This window comes from Plecotus auritus, assembly GCF_963455305.1.
Source record: "Plecotus auritus genome assembly, chromosome: 12".
Lineage (NCBI taxonomy): Eukaryota > Metazoa > Chordata > Mammalia > Chiroptera > Vespertilionidae > Plecotus > Plecotus auritus.
In genome coordinates, this window is record NC_137778.1 from 10,871,055 (window position 1) to 10,893,938 (window position 22,884).

At 41.2% G+C, this 22,884-nt stretch overlaps 1 protein-coding gene across 2 annotated transcripts; it reads left to right on the forward strand.

Moving 5' to 3' along the window:
* The first annotated feature begins 494 nt into the window (after positions 1–494).
* On the forward strand, positions 495–22,776 carry LOC308237326 (complement receptor type 2-like). Of its 2 annotated transcripts, XM_080647918.1 has the most exons (15): positions 495–727; positions 6,113–6,502; positions 10,283–10,471; positions 10,557–10,656; positions 10,893–10,975; positions 11,172–11,262; positions 11,557–11,633; positions 12,747–13,154; positions 13,784–13,871; positions 14,222–14,304; positions 14,772–15,164; positions 15,952–15,975; positions 16,664–16,739; positions 19,299–19,399; positions 22,034–22,776. In XM_080647918.1, the coding sequence occupies exons 1-14, from the start codon at positions 607–609 to the stop codon at positions 19,390–19,392; spliced, it is 2,217 nt and encodes a 738-aa protein (XP_080504044.1). In that variant the 5' UTR covers positions 495–606; the 3' UTR covers positions 19,393–19,399; positions 22,034–22,776. The 2 variants fall into 2 exon arrangements, with proteins under 2 accessions (XP_080504044.1, XP_080504045.1); XM_080647919.1 differs by lacking the exon at positions 6,113–6,502 and having other exon boundaries at positions 535–727.
* The last annotated feature ends 108 nt before the right edge of the window (positions 22,777–22,884 follow it).

Below are 22,884 nucleotides of genomic sequence, written 5' to 3' on the forward strand. Positions count from 1 at the left end.
CCTTTTACTACTCATACAAGGTTAACTCACAACCCTACAAACCCACAAATAAATCTTGCTCATTCTCAGTTTTCCAGCATTGAGAGATTGTTTCACCAGAAAAGCTCTATTTTTCTTCTTCATCTAACCTATTCCTACCCATTCTAACTCTACTGACATTCATTGCTCCCAAGAATTTGCCACTTCAATATACCCTTATTCTTACCTTTTGCATGCATGTATATTTCCTCTTCAATGAAATGAAACATTTAGTTCTGCCTCATAGAGTTGAGGCTTAATATGCGTAATGGCACAGTGTTGTTTAATAGTTTCCCTTCCCAGGGGTCCTCTCAAGAGAGTAAGAGACAAGAGTAATTTACATTAGGTGTGGGGAGTGCAGAGGCCAAACCCACCCAGGGCCTGTCCTTCCCCATCCAGGCCTGATACACCACCCCTCGCCCAGACCCCTCCTTGCAGGCTGCCGATTGGCCCTGGGGCCCGCCCAGGACACGCCCACTCGTGGGTCAGAACCTGGCACTGAATCTGGGTTTTGCTACATCTGATAACTTAACTCAATGAGGCACCTGCTCCTTGGCTCTCTCGGGATTCCCGTTGATCTCCCCGAAAATGACGGCTTCTGGCGGGACGCGAACCACACCTCCCCGCCGCCCTGGGAGCCCCCTTTCTTACTGGAGCTTCGTTGGGGTCCTTTTGATGGCTCTAGTGCTCCAGTTACCCACATCCTTCGGTAGGAGCTTGGAGAGGGTGTGCACTCCGGGGCGAACCGGAGCGGGTCGGGGGAACCCCAGGCCGTCCTCAGCCAAGGGCGGGGGGGGGAAAGGGGAGGAGAAGGGATTCGTTTGGTGGGTCGGGAGGAGGCGCAGGACTGGGTCGACCCCGGTGGTGCGGAGTTGGGGTGAAGGCGTGGCCCGAGATGCCCTGATGTTTCTGCGCGCGGATCTAGGGCGGTGGGGAGCCCGTAGTGCCCGCGCGAAGGTTGCTTGGTGGTGGTCTCTAAGCCAAGGCGGGCGCTGGGCGCGCAGGAGTTCCCTGGGCTCAGCTGCGTTCCTAGGTCAAACACTTGCAGGTGTTTGGGGTCTGAATCAATCAGGATGAGAAGCACGGGCCACGTGCTCCAGGTGAGGACTCCTCTGGGGTGCTCTGGTGCTTGAAGTTGTTGCTAGAGCCCTTGCTCTGCCGGCGGGGGGGGGGGGGGGGGGGGAGCGGGGTGCGCTGTGTTCCCTGGCCCGGGGGACGCCTCGGTGAGTGGGCTGTTGTGCCCTGCTGGGTTGGGCTGGGATCCCGGGCGGGTGTGGTGTGGTCTGGAGTGTGTTTTGTGAAAGTGCCCAGCGCAGCGGTGCAGGGTGTGGGGCAGGGAGCTCACAGCTTGCTTTCTATGGGGCCGGGGAGCGCGTGTTGGGTGCTTAGCGCTGCAGGAAAGAAGGCTGGGTTCCTGGGGCTCAGCGGGTTTTGAAAGGGCGCGCAGTGCTTTGTGTACTCAAATAGATTGGTTGTTGGCCAATATCGGACAGGGTTTTATTTTGTTTTGTTTTGATTTTCTTTCTTCCTTTTTTTTGTGGGGGAAGAGGAGGCATGGAGTCATCTTTGTGTTTCTATCAAATATAGACAGTATACTATTCCATTACCAAATGGCTTCTTGGAATTGTTTTTTCCATCACGTTGGGTCCTCTGTGAGGGGAGATGCAAAACTAAAAGAATATTGGTAGCCAACCACTGAGAAATGACTACCCTAAGAAATGCTAACACGCTTTTCCCCTACAGCTCAAAACTACAGCTGAGGGCCCAGCCAATAAGTTTATTTTGTGTTTCACTGAATGGGATACGCAATTTAAAATACATATGCCACAAAAAGCATGCTTATTGTATCAAACATACACAATCATAGGACAATGATTTTTAACACTTGGGTCTATGTCCTTCTGTCTTTATATCCGCTTGTGTTTCTATTTTTAGAATTCTACCATATATACAATTTGTATACTGCATTCTGTCCTAAGCAGCCATCATTCTACAAATAGTTGCCTTGCATGTGCCATGTCCTGTGCTGGTCCTGAGGACACACTGATGAACAATAACAAACCGTCCCTATTTTCAGGATCTTTATTTCATGATTTTTTATTGTGTGCTCATGCGCACACACACTCACACACAGGAATATAAGCAGGGACTGTGTTTTGCCCACTGTTGGATGCAGGCATACAGTAGGCAATCAATCAATGTTTGCTATAATGTACTGGGAGTGGCAGACAGTAACCAAACCACAATAGTAGTCTGTTATAACCCAAGAGAGAGGCTCTGGAGGGATGGAGGATGATTCCCTGACAGCATTTAATTAACAAATGACTGGTGGAGGGTAACATGGACAGTAAATAGACTAAGATATAAATTTACCATGTAACTCCCAAACCCTCAGAGGCTTATGGAGAGAAAATAAATGAGGAAATGGTGATTGCAACAGCGCTAAAAAGTTCCTGCCAGTGTAAGCATTCCAGGCAGAATTGTCTTCATGTTCTGCAGTTCATGAACCTGTCCTTGCTAGAACAATCCCTGTGAGTCACTGGACCATCTATAGCTGGAAATGGAGAAGCACCCTCTCCTCCACTGCCTGATAGTGGTGGTCACATGTTAGGTCGCCAGCAAGAAAATGCTGAAACAGAGATGGTGTGTAAGACAGTTATTAGGAAATGTTCTTAGGCTCAATATTTATGGAAAGGAGGAGGAAAAAATCAAAACTGTAAAAGAAGAAGCTGAGTGTCAGTGCATCCTCAATGAAGGTCTCGGGCAACTCTATGGGAAGTTATGAAACTGGAATTACTCTCTAGATGTATCCCGAGTTAAGGAGAAAAAGCCAACATTTTATTCCCAGTGTAGATTAGTCATGGTATGCAGACCACCCCAGAAATAGAGTTTGACCATGGGAGAGCTGCTAACAACAACAAAAAAAAAACAGAAAAAGAAAAGGGGGGGGAGGGACTGGTAATACCAGAGCTAATGATCAAGAATTTTTCCAAAACATATATAAGATTAGATTTTATTTAAATGAGGATAAAATAAATCCTCAATTCTATTGCCCATGAAAACAGGAAATTGGCTTATGTCAGATTTGATTCAAAATACATGTTGAAAAAGGAAGTCTTTATGCAACAAGGCTAGAATCAAGATTGAGTCTCTTCCCCATTCTAGTTAATGGAATTCAATAATAAAGAATAATAAACATTTTAATGCTCTGACCTAAAGCTTAAATGATTAAGATAGTAATGTGAATTCATTAAAGTAATTTTAGAGAATCATACATGTGCTGAGCTTATAAGGTCACTGATGTACTTTAGTTTCCTGTGCTATCCCAGAAAACTTTTTATTTTTAAGGTTTTACATTTTATTTATTAGATTGTAGGAAGATGAAACTATTCCAGGGTCTTTATGAAACTTTATGAAAAATTATTTCCTCCATCTCTTCCTAAAACCTCTAAAGTCTATCCTAAAATGTCTTTGCACTTCGGAGCTTATTTCTCTGTATTTGTACCCCTAACTGCAAGATATATATTTTTGTCCCAGAAATTATTGCTATCCATTTTAGGTTTACTTTCTACAGATTAAAGTTGTCAGGAAAATTAGTGACGAAACAGAAGCAGAGTGCAAGTTTTAGCCTCTCTTACTTTGATATTCCTGTGGTCTTTGTGTCTAGGTCAGGGTTAGTTCCTGCCAAAGAATGCTGTTGCTAAGCCTAAAGTTCAGAGTGATCAGTCTGAGTTTGCTGTTGGGACATTTTGGGAATATGAATGCCTTCCTGGGTATATAAAAAAAAGTCGTACTTTACTACCTGTGTAGAGACCTCCCAGTGGTCAGATGCTCAGCAATACTGTAAACATGAATATTCTATAATAGAGGCATCTTTGGGCCTATTAGTGTATCTCTGTGAGCTAACCTGTTGTGTTCATGATAAATAACCAGCAAGCTAGTAAATTATCTTAATGAAGAGGATCCTGGATTCTGCATGTATTCTTTTACTCCTTAGGTGCAGTGGTCGGCAAACTCATTAGTCAACAGAGCCAAATATCAACAGTACAACAATTGAAATTTCCTTTGAGAGCCAAATTTTTTAAACTTAAACTCCTTCTCTAACGCCACTTCTTCAAAATAGACTCGCCGAGGCCGTGGTATTTTGTGGAAGAGTCATACTCAAGGGGCCGAAGAGCCGCATGTGGCTCACGAGCCGCAGTTTGCCGACCACTGCCTTAGGGGCATTGAGTGTTGAGGTTAAATCGTCACAGCTGGCCAACTGTATTTACCTGTAATCTCCATGAACTTGCTCTATGCTCTCTGTACTGTGTTAAGCGTGAGGTTAGAAGTTAGTACACAAGGAATATTAGTTTTCAGTTCATTCTTACCCCATTCAATTCAAGAGATATTTTTGAGTAACTAATAGGTACGAAGCTTTAGGCTATGAGGGGTTGGAGAGAACCGTAAAGATCTATTGGTCCCTTCCTGTAAAGACTTCCTACACTAACTGTAAAGGCCGACTTTAAACAAATACCGTACTATGATATAATTTCATTTATTCATAGAGATAAATTTCTATAATATCATAGAGAAGTACGTAATAAATGCTATCCAAAAGAATTGTGGAAACCCAGGCATTTCAGGTAGAGGTATGAAGGTATGAAAGACCACGAGGTCTGTGGAAAACAGAAAAAGTCAGTGTAGTTGCAGTATGAGGTGCGTGGTGAGGAATAGTAGTTGATTCAGTGGATTGGATCTTAACTGTGGCAGGCCATGACTTTTTTTTTTTTTCAATCAACTATGGTAAATCATTGTAAGTTTTTAAATGTAGGTGGTGGCATGACCACATTTGTGCTTCTGAAAGATAATGTGTGCAGTGGTAGATGTGCATAGAAGATGGAGACCAAGGGACCCCAGAGTTAGAAAGGGAAATTTTGTTACTCAGTGATCCAGTGAGAGATTGCAGCAGTGATGACATAGTTGGTTTGGAGATTTTGGGAATTCAGTCACTAAAATTTGGTGACCAGATGAATGACGGGCAGGGGATAAAGAATGAGTTACCGAAAGGAAATGGTGACTGTATATTTTTTTCAAATACCCAATTCCAGAAGTTGAAAATGGAATTATGGAGTCTGGATATAGGCATTCATTTTCCTTAAATAATACTGTGATGTTTAAGTGTAAGCCTGGCTTTACCATCAAATGCATGGTTCCGACCAAACAATAAATGGAATCCTCCACCGCCCAGGTACTTCAAGGGTGAGTTGGGCTGGAAATTTGGTGATCTATAAATAAAATGAGACTTTTGGTTGTACAGATGCATGGTGGTTATGAGAAGGGGAACAGAAAGACAGATAGTGGTTTGGTATCCTAGTTAAAGGATATGAGATCATTCTTCCAAACTCTTGCTCAACTCCTGTGGCTTTTTCATAGGGATTCAGCTTCAAAAGATGACAAATGACTGTAATGAGGCTGCAGTCCCTTTAGTAGAGGAACAGAATGTACTTTGACCACTTGTTGCCCTCAGTGTATGTTTGAAATAGACATGGAATAATTTGTATGTTTCAGTTATTGTTCTTCTTTTAGGTACTTTTATCTCTCTGGGTTCTCATTACAACCTTATGAAGGAGCTTAATTTATACAATAGACTAGGAAACTGAGGCTTAGAGAGGGTAAGACTTGCCTAAGGTCACTCAGCCATTGAATGACAGTGGGAATTTGAAACCAGGTCTACCGAGCCCACGTTTCATTAGTCCATGGTACCTCCCCACATGTGATTAGCATGCTACTAACGTATTATTTTCATGTGCAGTTTGCCTTTAGTTTTATTAAAATTGATTAGACTCATAATTATTTAATAGATGATCTTTCATTGTCATTGTTTGGTCAAGATGGTGCTTGTAAGTCCTATATTGATTTGTTCGCTGAGGATCAAGAGAAAGGTAAGAATTTAGGAGTTTGGGGATAAGTAAGGACTCTGAGTAAGAAATAAGTTATACAAATTTCTAAGTTTGTTTCTGATAAAGTGACATACACTATATTTGGAGCTCTAATCTACATCTGAATCTTTTTCTTGTCATAATCAATATTACTACATTTTTCTATTTTTCAGGGATTTCTTGTGACTCTCCTCCTCCTATCCAAAATGGTCGGAATAGTTATATTTCGGGCCCCATACCTCTTAACACTTTGGTGAGGTACAGTTGTGCCTACAACTACCGCATCATTGGAGAAAAGAATCTTTTTTGTATAAGTAAAGACCAAGTGAAAGGAATCTGGGATAAAGCTGCCCCTACATGTGAATATTTCAACAGGAGATCTACTTGCTCTGAGCCCATAGTGGCAGGGGGACACAAAGATAAAATATCTAGACCACCATACAGACATGGTGATTCTGTGACCTTTACCTGTAATGCCAACTTCACCATGAAAGGAATCAAGACCGTTTGGTGCCAAGCAAATAGCAGGTGGGGGCCGACACCACTACCAACCTGTGAGAGTGGTGAGTAAGAGAGAAAATCAACCTGAGATGGGAGTGTGGGCCCTTACATTTCTGTGTAGGTCGGGCTTTGTATCATTCTGAACTAAGAGCAGTGTGTAAAGGGTAGGGGTGAGGGAGGAAGCATGGCAAAGGGTGAAAGGCATATTTCCCTGTTTTGTTTTGGTGTTGTTTTTTTTTGGGGGGGGGGGCATTAGTCATGAAGGATATAAATGTTCATTCAACAAACATCAATAGAAGAAGGCATTTTAAAGTATGATTAGAAAAAATAACTGAATATACCCAATAACCGAATTGAGTAAGTTCCTCAAGATTGGGGGTGCTGTGTGAATTGTGTGGTTTTAAACTACATATGTAAATTGATGTTAAAATGAGAAAAAAAATGTGAGGCCTATGAGCAAAAATAGGTACAGTTGGATATAAAATCCAATGGATGTAAAACTCGTTTGTGAATAGATGTTAATACAGTCTGGCAGAAATGATGCCTGTTCTGAGACCTCTATAAACACTTTCTGAAGTGATGCACTATTTTACCAAGTCATCTCCTCAGACACAGTGTTTCAAATCAAATGACTTTAAAGGTAAAATGGGGCGAGCTGTAGTAGTGTCAGCACTAAAAATAAAGTTAAGAATAAAAATAACAAGAAGTGAGAAAGCAGAAAAATAAAGAATTACTATAAGTTCATTTATTTTTATTTACTTAGGTTTATGTTGTTGCTCAAATCTAAATCTGAATTCCAATTGTACAATTACAGGGACCATAATGTTTAACAAACATTTACCATCAAAATTAGCTATTAATGAAGAACAAAATCAATCTATTCTAAATCAATTAGCGAACTGAAAAAACTATTAGAAAAATATGATTCTATCTATGTGTCTATAAATAGATATATAACCTTTGAGGCACATAAGATCTGAAGACAATCACAATATGAGGTGACTATAGAACATAATTAAGCCATTTAGAAAGACTTAGATAGGGAGGATCCAAGATGGCGGCGTAGGTAAACACCTAAACTGCTGCCTCGCACAACAATTTCAAAACTACAACTAAAAGACAAAACGTCTATCACCCAGAACCACGGGAATGCTGGCTGAGTGGAAGTTCTACAACTAGAAGGAAAGAGCAAACAGCATTGAGGGGTGCACAAGCGCTGAAAAGCTGAGGTACGGAGACACGCGAATTGGGCTGGCGACGGGTGACTGGGAGCGCTGCTGTTTTCAACCCTAAGGGAGATAAGCTCCTGATTACTCCAAACTCCAGTTTCTGGGGAGACTCGGGGGACCCAAACTCCTACGGGGAGAAGCTGGACTGTCTGCCGTGGGGTCGGAAAGTGAGGGAGGCTTGCTTGCAGGGCTGCGAGCAGGAATAATTGTTTACTGTGCTGGGGCGCAGGACGCGGGGACACGGTCGGGGACACAGAGCCAGCTTACTGGCAGCCATCGCTGTTTGCCACAACCTAGCTTGGTCACGGCCTGAGACCCCGCCCTGCACAATCTACGAACCCACCCAAGCTCCAAGCAGCGGCTTTAGCATGTGAATGGCCTGCCCAATCGCAGCTTAACCTAGCAAACTTGCAGCCAGGGTCAGACAGCTCCAAAACCTCCAAACCCCAAGCAAAGAGGAGAAAACTGTAATTCTCGCTGTAGCCCCTGCTGGGTGGCCTCAGGCAGTAGCTGACCTGTACCCCATTGGAGATCCAGAAGCCAGTGTACCTAGTGGTCAGTGTGAGACACCAGATTTCAACTCCTCACATCCATAAGTGACACATTCAAGAGGCAGACTCAGTGAGCACCAAAGCCCCACTGAAACAAGTCCTACACCATAAGCGTGTCTCCAGTGCAGCAGTTCTTCCATTATAGACACAGCGGGTCCTCACAGCCAATTGGCCTGGAGGTCAATTCCTCCCAGTGTACCAACAGCAATCAAGGCTTAACTACACCAAGACTTTGCACTCAGCCCACAAAGGGGTGTACCAAAGGCGTCCACCTCAGGTGATTGGGGAGGCTGAGCTACTGGCCCCTATAGGTCACCTACCACACAAAGCCACTCCATCAACACAAGGAAGCAGCAAAATGCGGAGACAAAGAAACATGTCACAAATGACAGAAATGGAGGAAAGCAAACTAATGGATGACATAGAGTTCAGAACCACATTTATAAGGTTACTCAAGAATCTTCTAAAAACCGCTGAGGAACTTAGTGAGACCTTTAAGGATCTTAATGAGAATGCCAAAAAAATGGAAAAGGACCAGTCAGAAATTAAGCATACACTGTCTGAAATAAAGAATATACAGAAACTCAACTGTAGATCAAAGGACCCCAAGAATCAAACCAAAGATTTGAAACATGAGGAAACAAAAAACACCCAACCAGAAAAACAAAAAGAAAAAAGAATCCAAAAATATGAAGATAGTGTAAGGAGCCTCTGGGACAACTTTAAGCGTACCAACATCCGAATTTTTGGGGTGCCAGAAGAAGAGAGAGAGCAAAATATTGAAAACCTATTAGAAGAAATAATGACAGAAAACTTTCCCTACCTGGTGAAAGAAATAGACTTACAAGTTCAGGAAGCACACAGAACCCCATACAAGAGGAATCCAAAGAGGACCACACCAAGACACATCATAATTAAAATGCCAAGGGCAAAAGACAAAGAGAGAATCTTGAAAGCAGCAAGAGAAAAACGGTTAGTTACCTACAAGGGAGCACCCATACGACTGTCAGCTGATTTCTCGGCAGAAACTATGCAGGCCAGAAGGGAGTGGCAAGAAATATTCAAAGTGATGAACAGCAAGAACCTACAACCAAGATTACTCTACCCAGCAAAGCTATCATTCAGAGTTGAAGGTCAGATAAAGAGCTTCACAGACAAGAAAAAGCTAAAGGAGTTCATCACCACCAAACCAGGATTACATGAAATGCTGAAGGGTGTTCTTTAAGAAGAGGAAGAAGAAGAAAAAGGTAAAGATAAAAATTATGAACAACAAAATGACATCAAATACATACCTACCAACAAGTGAATCTAAAAATCAAGTGAATAAAAAAATCTGAAGAACAGAATGGACTGGTGAATATAATAGAATCAGGGACATAGAAAGGGAGTGGACTGACAATTCTCTGAGGGGTGCAGGAAGAGATTGGACAAAAAGCTTACACCTATGGATGAAGACAGTGGCGGGGGCTAAGGGCATGGGGTGGGGTGGGGAATCAGGTGGAGGGGAGCTATGGGGGGAAAAAAGAGGAACACCTGTAATAATCTGAACAATAAAGATTTATTAAAAAAAAGAAAGACTTAGATAGACCTATATGTATTAACATGGAAAGATATAATAAACAGAGTATTAAATGAATAATCCGCATAAAGTAAGATGTGAGTACACATATACTCACAATGTAAATATATATGTATCACATATAGGATCCCATAAAACTATATTACTAATATCTAGCAGGATAAGCCCTAATAATATGCTATTTTTGAAGCAGAAAATAGCCTTAAGGGTAGCTTGAGAATAATTGTGAAAATAAACTGTTTTGGTAAATGAAATTTTTCACAAAATAAATCATAAAGTGTAACTAAAAATGGAAAATAATGAGCTATATGGTGTATAAAATGGATATTACATCACACTTGTTTTAAAGATTGAGTTGAAATTTACGGTGACTGGTTACCACAGATGATGTGTTATTTATTTGGATCCACGTACTATGTCAAAATCTAGATTGTGAAGGATGTGTCATCTGATGGCCTTTTCTTCTAATGTGTGTGTGTAAAGATTTCCCCCTGGAGTGTCCACCCCTTCCCATGATCCCCAATGGACATCACACAGCAGAGAATGTTGGCCTCTTTGTCCCTGGACTGTCTGTGACTTACAGCTGTGAACCTGGCTACTTGCTTGTTGGAGAAAAGACCATTCATTGTTTGTCTTCAGGAAACTGGAGTGCAGTCATCCCACAATGTGAAGGTACCCCAAATTTACAATCAATTTTCAGAAACGAGGCTATTCTGTTATTGGCCATGCTTTGAGCATCTTTGGCTTGTTTCCATAGAGGCACAGTGTGACGCTCCAAGACCATTGCTCAATGGGCAGATAAAGGGGCCTGCAAGTCGTCGGCTTGGCGTGACTGTGACCTTTTCCTGTAATGAAGGGTGAGTGTCTGGAGGACCTAGGAGATTTAATTCACTGGGCTTCTCCGTACGTGGTATGACCGGTGAAGGCTCCTCTGTGAGGATCTGTGGAGAGCCGGGGGTGAGGTTATGAGAAATAATGCTAACAAGAGTTGATGCACATGAATTAAATGAGTTGGTATTGAGCTTTAAGTAGAGATTATTGATCCATATCAGCAACTGTCTGATAGTTCTGAATGACCACCCTCTGTCTCCAGATATCGATTACGAGGCCAACCTTCTAGTCAGTGTGTAATTGCTGGACAGAGAGCTTTATGGACCAAGATGCCAATATGTGAAGGTAGGTTATGCAAACTGTGGTTTGAACCTAGTTACTTATCTGAGGCTCAACAGGGCGAAGAATCCATACATTGTACCTCTGAGCGGGTGTGGACACCCACTGCCCCCAAATGCAAAGGTATCAGGACTTGCATGCAGATGTTTTGTAGTTTTGAGATTGCTTGAGTTGATTTCTCATCTTAGTCTCTTTTTCCTAGTGGCAGAGTGTGAACCTATAGGAAAGTATCTCTATAAAAAACCCAAGGATCGATTGATTAGACCAGATGTTAACTCTTCTTGCGATGAAGGGTGAGTGAGGGCTGGCTCAGCCTGAACTGGGTCTGGCTTATCGGTGCATACTGCAAGCTCTGTGTAAGAGATTACCTCAAAGACCCTTCCCTGGCCTGTGTCCATGGCAGTGCTAATCTTGCTAGTTTTCCATGTATGGGAACTATGCCTGTGCAAAGGGTGATGGAGCTGATGCTGGCTACATTCTGTTCGTATTGCTTCTTGTCCTGAAAGTGGTGAGTCTGCTTTTGAGCCAATAGCTCTTGCTTAGTTTAATGGTCATTAGATGGCAAAATGACGTGACTCTATCTCTAGGTCCCAGTTAGGTGAGAGTGTTTATCAGCTGTGTCAAGGCGCCATTCCTTGGTTTATGGAGATTCGTCTTTGTACAGGTGAGTGACACCTATGCATGCCCTGTGAGATTTCTCTTTTAGACTATGTTGTGGGAATAAGAATATTAGCCTCTGTTCCATTAAATTTGTCAACAGTTTTTCTGTCTTTCTACTGTCCCCTCTATCTACTTCATAGCAATCACTTAATTTAAATGTATGCAGTTACTGGTCCTCTTTTGTGATTTAGATGTGTAAGTTGATGAAAGCAGTGAGTATATGAGCCACCATGTTAAATTCTGCGTACACTGTAGTTTAGTGGAAAAAAAGGATATTGATGTGGGATATGATCTCTTATTCTGTATCTACTGCTTCATATGAAATTGGGTGATTTATGCAATTTCTCTGTAACTCTATCCCCTCATTTGTAAATTCAGCATAAGACTATAGACTTCAAAGTTATTGTCTACCAAAGTATATACTCTCTCTCTTTTTTTTTTAAACTGGTTTCTATTTTTCTCTTTTTCACAATGTTTTTTTTTAATATATTTTATTGATTTTTTACAGAGAGGAAGGGAGAGGGATAGAGAGTTAGAAACATCGATGAGAGAGAAACATCGATCAGCTACCTCCTGCACACCCCCCACTGGGGACGTGCCCGCAACCAAGGTACATGCCCTTGACCGGAATCGAACCTGGGACCTTTCAGTCCGCAGGCTGACGCTCTATCTACTGAGCCAAACCGGTTTCGGCCCAAAGTATATACTCAATCAACAACAAATATTCTTGGCTATACTACTATGTCACCTCAGCACTAGGATGGCATGCAAAAGAAGCTCAATTCTATGCTCTCATGCCTTTTATTCAACTATTGTATATTTTTAAAAGAATTCTTATTTTAATTAATAATTTACTGCTGGTCTTTACTGCCTCACACTATGATATTGATGTACATGTTCACACTTAACAGATATCAATTACAAAAAATCTTTCCTATGAAACCTGTATAAATTGAATTTTGCACACATAATGAGTTTTGATATAACTCACATATCACCAAAACTCACCCATATCCTTCAGGAAATTTGATAGCAACAGATTCGTAACCAACTTCCTTTCTCTTCTATGGTGTCTAATATTGAAACAGAATTATATAGTCACTTCTCATCTCTCCAGAAATCACCTGCCCACCACCCCCTGTTATCTACAATGGGACACACACAGGGAGTTCCTCAGAAGACTTTCCATATGGAACCACAGTCACTTATTCATGTAACCCTGGGCCAGAGAAAGGCGTAGAATTCAACCTCATCGGGGAGAGCACCATCCGTTGTACAAGCAATGGTCAGGAGAGGGGCATCTGGAGTGGCCCTGCTCCTCTCTGTAAACTTTCCCTCCCTGCCGTTCAGTGCTCACGTGCCCACATTGAAAATGGATACCAGCTATCAGGCAAGGAAGCCCCATATGTCTACAATGACAGTGTGACAGTCAAGTGTGATGATGGATTTACTTTGAAGGGCAGCAGTGAGATTCGTTGCAAAGCCAATAACACCTGGGATCCTGAAATACCCATTTGTGAAAAAGGTAAACAGCCCGATGGGGGAAAAAAAGGTATTTACTGATTATTCTCATCTCCCACCCAAAACTACACTCATGGGAAAAGTCAATGGGACACAGATTACTATCCTATTTCTTTTATCTGTAACAATGTTCCATGTGTGTTGTGTATGTTCATTATGTGAATGGCTCTTATATCCAGAATATATTCAAGGTAGATACTGAGAGGACCTGTTTATAGAAATCTAGTTCTTTCAAATGAGCAGAAAGCATTCAGTAATGAATTAGAGCTTTATGATCCTTGGCAATGATGCTTAAGATTGTCTGTTGTCAAATGTTGTGCTCTTAATGTTCTTGAGTATAAATTCTTCTTTTGTTGGTATTTATGTGGGAAGTTTTTTCTTCAGACTGCCAGCCACCTTCCGGCTGCACCACGGTCGGCATACAGGTGGAAATAGGGTCCTCTTTGTCTCTGGGATGACTGTAGACTACACCTGTGACCCTGGCTACTCGCTTGTGGGAAACAAATCCATTCACTGTATGCCTTCCGGAAACTGGAGTCCTTCTGCCCCTCGGTGTGAAGGTACTTTAGCTCCAGAGTTGCCTTTCCCTTTGATAGCAAGCATGTGTGAGTAATTCCAGCTGTGCTCCTCTAGAAGCGCCATGTCAGCCTGCGGGAGAAGATGTTCAAGAGCTTCCAGCTGATTCGCATGTGGTTCTAGTTAACAGATCCTGTCTGGATGGGTGAGTATGAGATGATCCATCCAGAGTGGGTCCCCCCTTTGTTTAGTACGTTAGTTCCACCCTCAGCTTGTCTTGGTGACTCTTTTTGAGGTTCCTCATTGCCACACAGAGAATATGAGGTCCCAAAAGTCTAAGTAGCATCTCTGATTTGTTAGTTCTTTTTTGACATGGAAATAGCTTTGCTGTGAGCAACTCTCATCTAAAGAAGTTTGCTTATTGGGAGGGTCAAGGTTTTAATTCCTCTGTACCGAAGTTCTTACATAGGAGTTCCTCTGTATTTGTGGTGTGACGAGGCGAGGTTTTAGAGACGTGATATTGGGAAAAAGAAATGTATTATAATCTCTCTCTAGGTACCAGCTGACTGGGCATACTTATCAGAAGTGTGAAGATGCTGAGAATGGGGTTTGGTTCCAAAGGATTCCACTCTGTCAAGGTAAGAGATAAATTAAAGTTGTAAATGGGATAGTTGGGGATTAGAGAGGGCAGGCCACCTAAGAACTAGGCTGTAACTACCTCAATAGCCTATATGTTCTATCTCAGTGTATCTAAGATAAGAAATACCTGTCACAGTTTGGTCAGCACTCTCAGTGGCAAGCAAAGTTGTCAAGTAGGAACTAAGTATTTGGCATATATCTGCTAATTGCTCAAGATTTTAAAAACACACACATATAGCCTATATTTATAGCGTATTTTTAAAATTTTTGAAATGAGTATGTATTATTTACATAATCAGAAATGTAAATAAAGCTGTTTTGATGAGAACACAATGCAGATTGTAAAGCTACATAATTGTATGGCTGTGTGTCATACATGCAGTCACATAGTTTTATTTGCATCTGAATGACGACTGTCCGCCTTGGTACACTAGCTGAAGCCGCATTTCCCGAATCTCTTCTGCAGCTATTCACTGTCCACCTCCACCGGTGATTAACAATGGGAGGCACACAGGTGTGATGGCAGAACAGTTTCCATATGGAATTGAAATCTCTTATGAATGTAACCAAGGATTCTCTCTTCTGGGAGAGAGAAACATACAATGCATAAGTGATTCTGAAGGACATGGATCTTGGAGTGGACCTCCCCCACAGTGCTTAAAACCGCCTCCTGTGGCCCACTGCTCTAACCCAGAAGTCAAACATGGATACACGCTGAATAAAACTCATTCATCCTATTCCCACAATGACATTGTATATGTTGCCTGCAACCAGGGTTTCATCATGAATGGCAGTGACTTGGTTAGGTGCCATACCAATAACAAATGGGTGCCAGGTGTACCAACTTGTATCAGAAAGGGTAAGTTATTTTAAGAAGTTAACTATGGGATGTTGCTCAGAATAAGGAAACATTTTTTAAATCTGCACTTGCCATTTGGGCTAAAGAAAAGCATGTAAATGCTAAGACAGTTATATTGTTTTATAAGACACCTGCCTAATCTTTTTGCCCAATTCTTTTTTCCCCCTTTTCCTTTCTAAGTAAGGCGAGAAAATGTACATGAGAGGATAATATGATGGTGTCTACAAAATTTATTGTTTTCGTTAAATAAGAAAAATGCACCTATCTTATTTTGGGGCAATTGTTGGCAATAGTATTGCTTGGCAATTTGATATCTAAGGCCAAAATACCAGCCGGTATTTCAGTATGTTCTAAAGAGTGAAGCTGACTTTTAAACTCATTGAATTATCTTTCTTATAATATAATTATCATTTGTCACTTTTATACACTTGTAAGTTATACAATTGCTTACATGTTTGACTGGGACCTCTAAAACTATGTTAAGCAAACTTATAACAGTTAATATTTGCATTTAACCAGAGAAATCCCTGATTATACTGAGTGTATTGTGTTTTTTTTAGTTGGTGAGCTACTGCAATTTACTTAAAGTGAACATTGTTTTAAAGTCCAGTGAGTTGTTACATAAGAAATAAAGAAAAAGTGGGTAGAATCCAGGCTTTCGATATACATTTTCAAGTAGACTTAGAGGGACTGGAACTGAATGGGGCATTGCCATGGGGCTTTGGACTACACTGAATCATGCAACTACTAGTAGACTAATATGTTTATCATTTTGGATTTTCCTTAGGCTCACTTGCTCCTCCTCTTGGTGGTAAGTCTTCCTAAATACTTTATATATATATATATATATATATATATATATATATATATATACACATATACATATATATATATATATTTGTGGCCCTATAACTCACCCTTCACTTTACTCATAGAAAAGTACCTAGGATGTTTTAAGAATGTTTTAATGTACCCTTTACATTACAAACAGTCACTTTTGAATACAGTTAAATAAATGTTTTGAACAGCCAGCTATTTCCAATTTTTAAGTAGAAAGTTTGGTTTACATTAACTCTTGATCTTTTGCATGATTTGGTACTATAACACTAGGCTGGCTTATTCTGCAGTAGCAAAATACCTTTCACAATTGAGAATTAAATGTTGTTATGCAAAGTTATGGGTGTCCTGAGCTCCTAATTTTACCCCAGTGACAGAATATTACTAATAAAACTGAAAGGAACAGAAAAGCCCCACAGAGCTTGACTGGAACCTGTGGTCAAATGCTTGGTGCTTTAGATTAAATGTGGGCTAGATTGAATCAGAAACACCTTAAGCCCAAGTATCATTATTTAGGAATTCAATATTTACATGGCTCAGGAAGGATGAGTATAAAAGTAACATTCCATATTCCCCTCCACTAGGAATAGGCCCCACAATCACTTCAAAACCATATAGGTCACATTTTCCTGGCATTTGATGCTTGCTGTTTTATTTTCTAGGTCTTTCTGCAGGTTTCATGGTTCTTATCTTCTTGGTTGGTGTCACCTTGTGCATGATATTAAAGCACAGAAAACAGTAAGTTCCATGCATGCTTCACCAAAGCACAAACGGTTTTGGCTTCTTCAGCATTAGGGAGGATAAGCAGGTGAAGTCTTACCAAGTCTCAGATTCTACCAGGGAATGACTAAGCCATGTCACCCCAAACATGTAACCCACAAACTTCAGCAAATTTTTATTAAAATACCAAGTCACCCAGTGCCATCTGATGACATTGATCACAGTTGTATAATACCTGCCATAGGCATCAAACAAAAAAGGGTTGCATTGAAATTATGCAATGACAGCATCTATGCACTGAGTAGTTTGTTCTAAGCCTGACAAGGCCTGAGCACAGCAAGGGTCTACAGGTGGGATGTGCTTTAGACGGTCGTGTTTACCAGAGGATGGTGTTGTGAATGAATTCAGGAGAGAGGGCATTCTGTGACAAAGTAAGATTGGGAAATACTTCGTACTATGTTTTTCTCATAGAGATTCACAATCACCAAGAGAATAATTGACGTCCTATAATACAAAAGCCAGTTTCATGTTTTTTAAGCCAGTTTTCCCAAACTAATTGGATTACACAATTCTTTTCTTCTTCTTCTTCTTCTTCTCCTCACATAATACTTTTAACAACCCTTGGGACTAATATTCCATTTCATAGACATTTGGAAAATCTAGGAAGGTGGTCAGGAGCTAGATCATCAAAAGCCTCCAGGCCATAACAAGGAATTAGGGTGTATCCTATAGGAACTGAAGCAAACAACAACAAAAAAATATGTTCAGCCCAGCCAGCATGACTCAGTGGTTGAGCATTGACCTATGAACCAGGAGGTTCGATTTCTGGTGAGGTCAAATGCCCAGTTGCGGTCTTGATCCCCAGTGTGGGGCATGTAGGAGGCAATGGAACAATGATTCTCTCTCATCATTGGTGTTTCTATCTCTCTTTCCCTCTCCCTTCCTCTCTGAAGTCCATAAAATATATTACATTTCTTTTTAAATATGTTCAGATTCGCATTTTTAAAAGAAGGGGCAGGGATCCAGAGGAAGGAACCGATACAGGACGCATCTTCACTGAGGAGAACCTAGATTTCCAGGACTGAGTGTTGAAAGGAGGGAGAAGGGGGCACAGAGAATGAGCCAAGTGGCGGTCATTTGATGGTCCCAGTGTTTCACCAAAAGAGGAAAAGGGCAGGTTTGTGGGGGAAGATGATGAGTTCAGTGCTGACCTTGCCAGTTTGTGGCACTGAAACCATTCCCAGAAGGAGAGTAATGCTTAAGAGGCAGGAGGGGAAGGAACAGTCAGAAGTAGGAGGAAAGTTAGGAAATAGCCGTTTCACACAATTCAAGGGAGTCTCAAGAAAAAAATAGGGATGTCATTTGCATGGCTTTTCCTTGAAGGAAGTTAGAAGATAACTTTAGCCAAGAGTAGTCATAAATTTAAATAAATAGAGAATGTGGTTTCTATGTCTTTTCTATCTCCTAACTTTGCTCTCAGAACATCTCATCTGAGAAAAAATTTCCAAACGTTGGGAATGCCTACAAGCTCATTTGAATTGTTTCTATTGATAATAATTAAGTTTATTAACATGATTATATCAATATTGGATATAAGTGCCTTTATTGATATGAACCAAATACGTTACACTAAATTGCTTAGCATCACTCTCATTTTATTTCTATTTTCTAACCCACTTCAATTTATTGTCTGATAGTTGATACAAACATTTCGATCACCTTAGTTACTTTTTGTAAATGAGATGAATAATCATTTAAAAATGGATGTTTAGTAACAACACTAAATATTTATAAAAGCTATCTAACATTTGAAGAAAAGACTGCTAATTTTTTCTAGTCATGTAAGATATTTTAATAAAATCTGAACATCCTAACTAGAAATTATCATTTTTTATATTCTTAATATGTTATTTATAATTTGACCTCTTAAATATGGTAGTTGGGCACATTCCGTAAGTAACCCTAGAAGTAAGCTTTCTTTCCCAGTAATTTTGTAATACTTTATTTCAGAGTTCTACATGGTAGGATTATCACATTTTCTTGTCTTTTGCTAATTTTAGCAAACTGGTTTTAGAAGCACAGTAAAGTATATATGCTCTCAAAGAAGAAAAGTAAAACTGTCCTCTTAAAAGTCATTTAAAGGTTTAGTCATGTAGGACCGTGTAAGGATTTTGAGTTAAACATCCAATATAAAAATTTTCTTTTAAGTTAGATTGGGAGATTGTGTCCCAAATAGGTAACTGTATGATCACATCTTAAAATAAAAGCTTCTTTTGTTTTTGTTTTAAACTGGGGACCATAGTTATTAGTCATTTAGAGTTCTAGGTCTGAGATAAAGCTGTGTAATGTCAACTTCTAGACACTTAGCAGCCTAGCAAATTATTTGTTTTTATGGGCCTTTCCAAAATTGGGGATTATATTGGTTATTTCAGAGGCTACTTAGGAAAATAAAATGGACTCATCCCTGAAAAGTGCTTACCATGTGTTGGGAATTTTGGAAAGAAAGCAACTGCTATATCTTTATAGCAATTATGGCCATGAGTAAAAATCTTACTTTTTCTTCCTTCTTCCATTTAGCAATAATTATTCAAATAAAAGCCTCACAGATGGAGATCTTCATTTAGAGACACGAGAACTATACTCTGTTGATCCACACAACCCAGCAAGCTAACCAGAAGGTAAATGGGTATTTAATGAAATTGAAATATTTTATTAATTTCTATGTAAAAATTTCCTTCTGTTCATACTTATCAAAAAGCATAATGCTAAATATATATGGTTCCACTGCACAGTTTTTAAAATAATGCATATAGCCCTAGCTGGTTTGGCTCAGTGGATTGAGTGTCAGCCTGCAGACTGAAGGGTCCTGGGTTTGATTCCAGTCAAGGGCACATGCCTGGGTTGTGGCTCAATCCCCAGTAGGGGGCGTGCAGGAGGCAGCCGATCAATGATTCTCTCTCATCATTTATGTTTCTCTCTCTCCCTCTCCATTCCTCTCTGAAATCAATAAAAAAATATATTAAAAAATAAAATAAAATCCTGCATATAAATTGTGAATTTACCTATATCCTATTGCCAACTAATTAATTCCCTGTGGTTTTTTTTTTAAATATATTTTATTGATTTTTTACAGAGAGGAAAGGGAGATGATAGATAGCTAGAAACATCGATGAGAGAGATACATCGATCAGCTGCCTCCTGCACACCCCCCACTGGGGATGTGCCCGCAACCAAGGTACATGCCCTTGACCGGAATCGAACCCGGGACCCTTCAGTCCGCAGGCCGACGCTCTATCCACTGAGCCAAACCGGTTCCAGCTGGTTTTTTTTTTTAATATATTCAAGCAACAAATATTTAAGAGAGTAAGAAGGAAATCAAAGGACATGTTTTTATGAGTGGAGAAATGACAGCTATGCTGCGATTCCTGTGTGCTGATGAGAATGATCTGGGAGAAAGTGGGAAAATGCTGGCAGGGAAGGGATGGCAGAATTGCTGGAGCTATGTCTGTGTTAGCTAGAAGAAACAGAGTCTAGTGCTAAAGCAGGGAGTGTAGACCTTAGGTGGGAGTGTGGCCTTGGGAACCAGAGGGAAAGCAGAACATATGGGTCAGATGAAGGCAGCTGGGGAGATGTGGTGGTGAATGCATCTGTGGAAGTTCTCTTCTGATGATTCTGTCCCCACAGTGAATAGAAAGGAAAATGATCAGCTGATAAGAAGGTTGAGAAAGGAGATGATAGGGATTTAAGGAGAGAGAAGGCATTTAATAGCCGCCATGCATTGGCAGGCAACATCAAGGGTCCTCGTGGTTGTCAGGAGAAGATGGGAGTGAACAGTTGAAGGTTTACTGTTCCCAGGCATTATGCTGAGAGGTGCTCATGCCTTATCTCAGTTAGCCCTGACTACAACACTGAAAGGTGAGGAGTGTCCCAAGATAATACCTGGGTGAGCACATAACATCCAAGATGAGAAAGCCAAAGTTAAAAATTTCTCATGGCCAAGGTTTTGGTGTAAGTGGCAAAGGTAGAATTCAAGCTCAAATATGTCTTTATGCTTTATCATATATAATCTATAAGGTAAAGATACCACCTCTGTCTTCTTGGAGCTTATTTTAGTTTATAAAATATACTGACATACATATACATATCAGGGAGTAAGAATATATACCATGAACAAGATACAGAAGAACTGCTGTGGCGATGGGGAAAGAAATGTTTGCTTGCTGCTGGTGAGTCATAGGAAAAGCCAAGAGGAGAACAGGGGAGGCCGTGCCAGAGTGATCTCTAGATCCAAACCTGTGGGGATCCAAAGTAAAGCTATTACATCAGTATTTGTTCACTGAATGTGTGAATCAAGGAGAATGAGACTGTTGCCTCAGTTTCTCCCGCACTTTTGTTCATATTTATCAACATAAAATTTGTTAATTGCTCCATATCATATTATCTGAGAAGGACCTCTTAATAGAATAAAATTTTTGAATAGGCTTGATGCTTTATTGGTTACTAGAGGTCCGGTGCATGAAATTCGTGCACAGTGGGGGGGGGGTGTGTTCCTCAGCCCAGCCTGCACCCTCTCCAATCTGGGACCCCTCGAGGGATGTCCGACTGCCCGTTTCTGCCTGATCCGATTGGGATCGGGCCTAAACGGGCAGTCGGACATACCTGTCACAATCCAGGACTGCTGGCTCCCAACCACTCGCCTGATTGCCCCTAACTGCTTCTACCTGCCAGCCTGATCACCCCCTAACCGCTTCTGCCTGCCAGCCTGATCACCCCCTAACCACTCCCCTGCAGCCTGATCGATGCCTAACTGCCCTCCCTTGCTGGCCTTGTCACCCCTAACTGCCCTCCCCTGCCAGCCAGGTCCCCCCCAACTGCCCTCCCCTGCAGGCCTGGTCCCCCCCCAACTACCCTCCTCTGCCAGCCTGGTCCCCCCCAACTGCCCTCCCCTGCAGGCCTGGTCCCCCCCCCCCCCGCAACTGCCCTGGTCCCCCCCAACTGTCCTGTCCTGCAGGGCTGGTTGCCCCAACTGCCCTCCTCTGTTGGCCTGGTTACCCCTAACTGCCCTCCCTTGCAGGACTGGTCCCTCCCAACTGCCTTCCCCTGCCGGCCATCTTGTGGCGTCCATCTTGTGTCCACATGGGGGTGGCCATCTTGTGTGTTGGAATGATGGTCAATTTGCATATTACCTTTTTATTATATAGGATAGCACTTACAATTGGTCTATACAGAGAATGTTAACATTCCCATTATTTAAACTTTGATTCGTACCAGTGCTATCCATGCTGCCTCCTAACCAGGAGTTCTTATTTCAGCGTGCCTTCTCGCTTGGAATCCAGCTGAACACGGGTTGGAAAGAAACCATTGGAATATCAGCAAGCCTCTTTGTATGGGCGCCACATCACTGAAATGATTTCTTAAGCTGTAGCTTCCTGCTTGCACTGATTCCCAAGCAGCACAAGGAACGTTCGCTTGATGAGAAAGATGGGAGCCCAGTTTCACTGCCAGCTGCTCTTCAAGGACTTTCTGAAGCCTCACCTGGGATGTGCCTGGAGCCAGGCTTCGGCTAGAAGCAATTACGTACTCGTCGCTCGGAGGAGTCGCCTTTTCTAGGAAGGCACTAAAGTGAACCGTTTTTATATGCAGACTCTTCCTTTTTTATAATCAGCATACTTACTGTTACCACATACTTTTGGTTATAATGCAGTTTCAATTATTTAGTCATCGTATGAATGATTTCCTGTGGTTTTCATGGGCATATCTTTATAGAGAAGTCTGATTTTATTTTGATAGCAGTTTTTCTTAGATAGAGTTAAACATTTCACTTTAATTTCCACTTGGTTTGAGGTTTTGTCACCCTATATACTTTGTGTTTCCATAATCACTCAGTAATTCCAACTCAAACAAGTTTTCTCTTTTAATTATGGGAGTGAAATTTTAATTCCAGAGTTTTTTGTATACAATTTAATCTTTAGATATATTCTTGGTGCTTTTGTCAGATCTGGTTGCTTGTAAAATGTCATTTAATAATGTATACATTTCATATAAATTTTATCTTAAAAAAAATACTTGCCTTGTATGAGTCTGTATGCCATTGGGATTTTGATAGGGATTGCATTCCTTCTACAGATTGCTTTAGATCTGTGGTCGGCAAACTCCTTAGTCA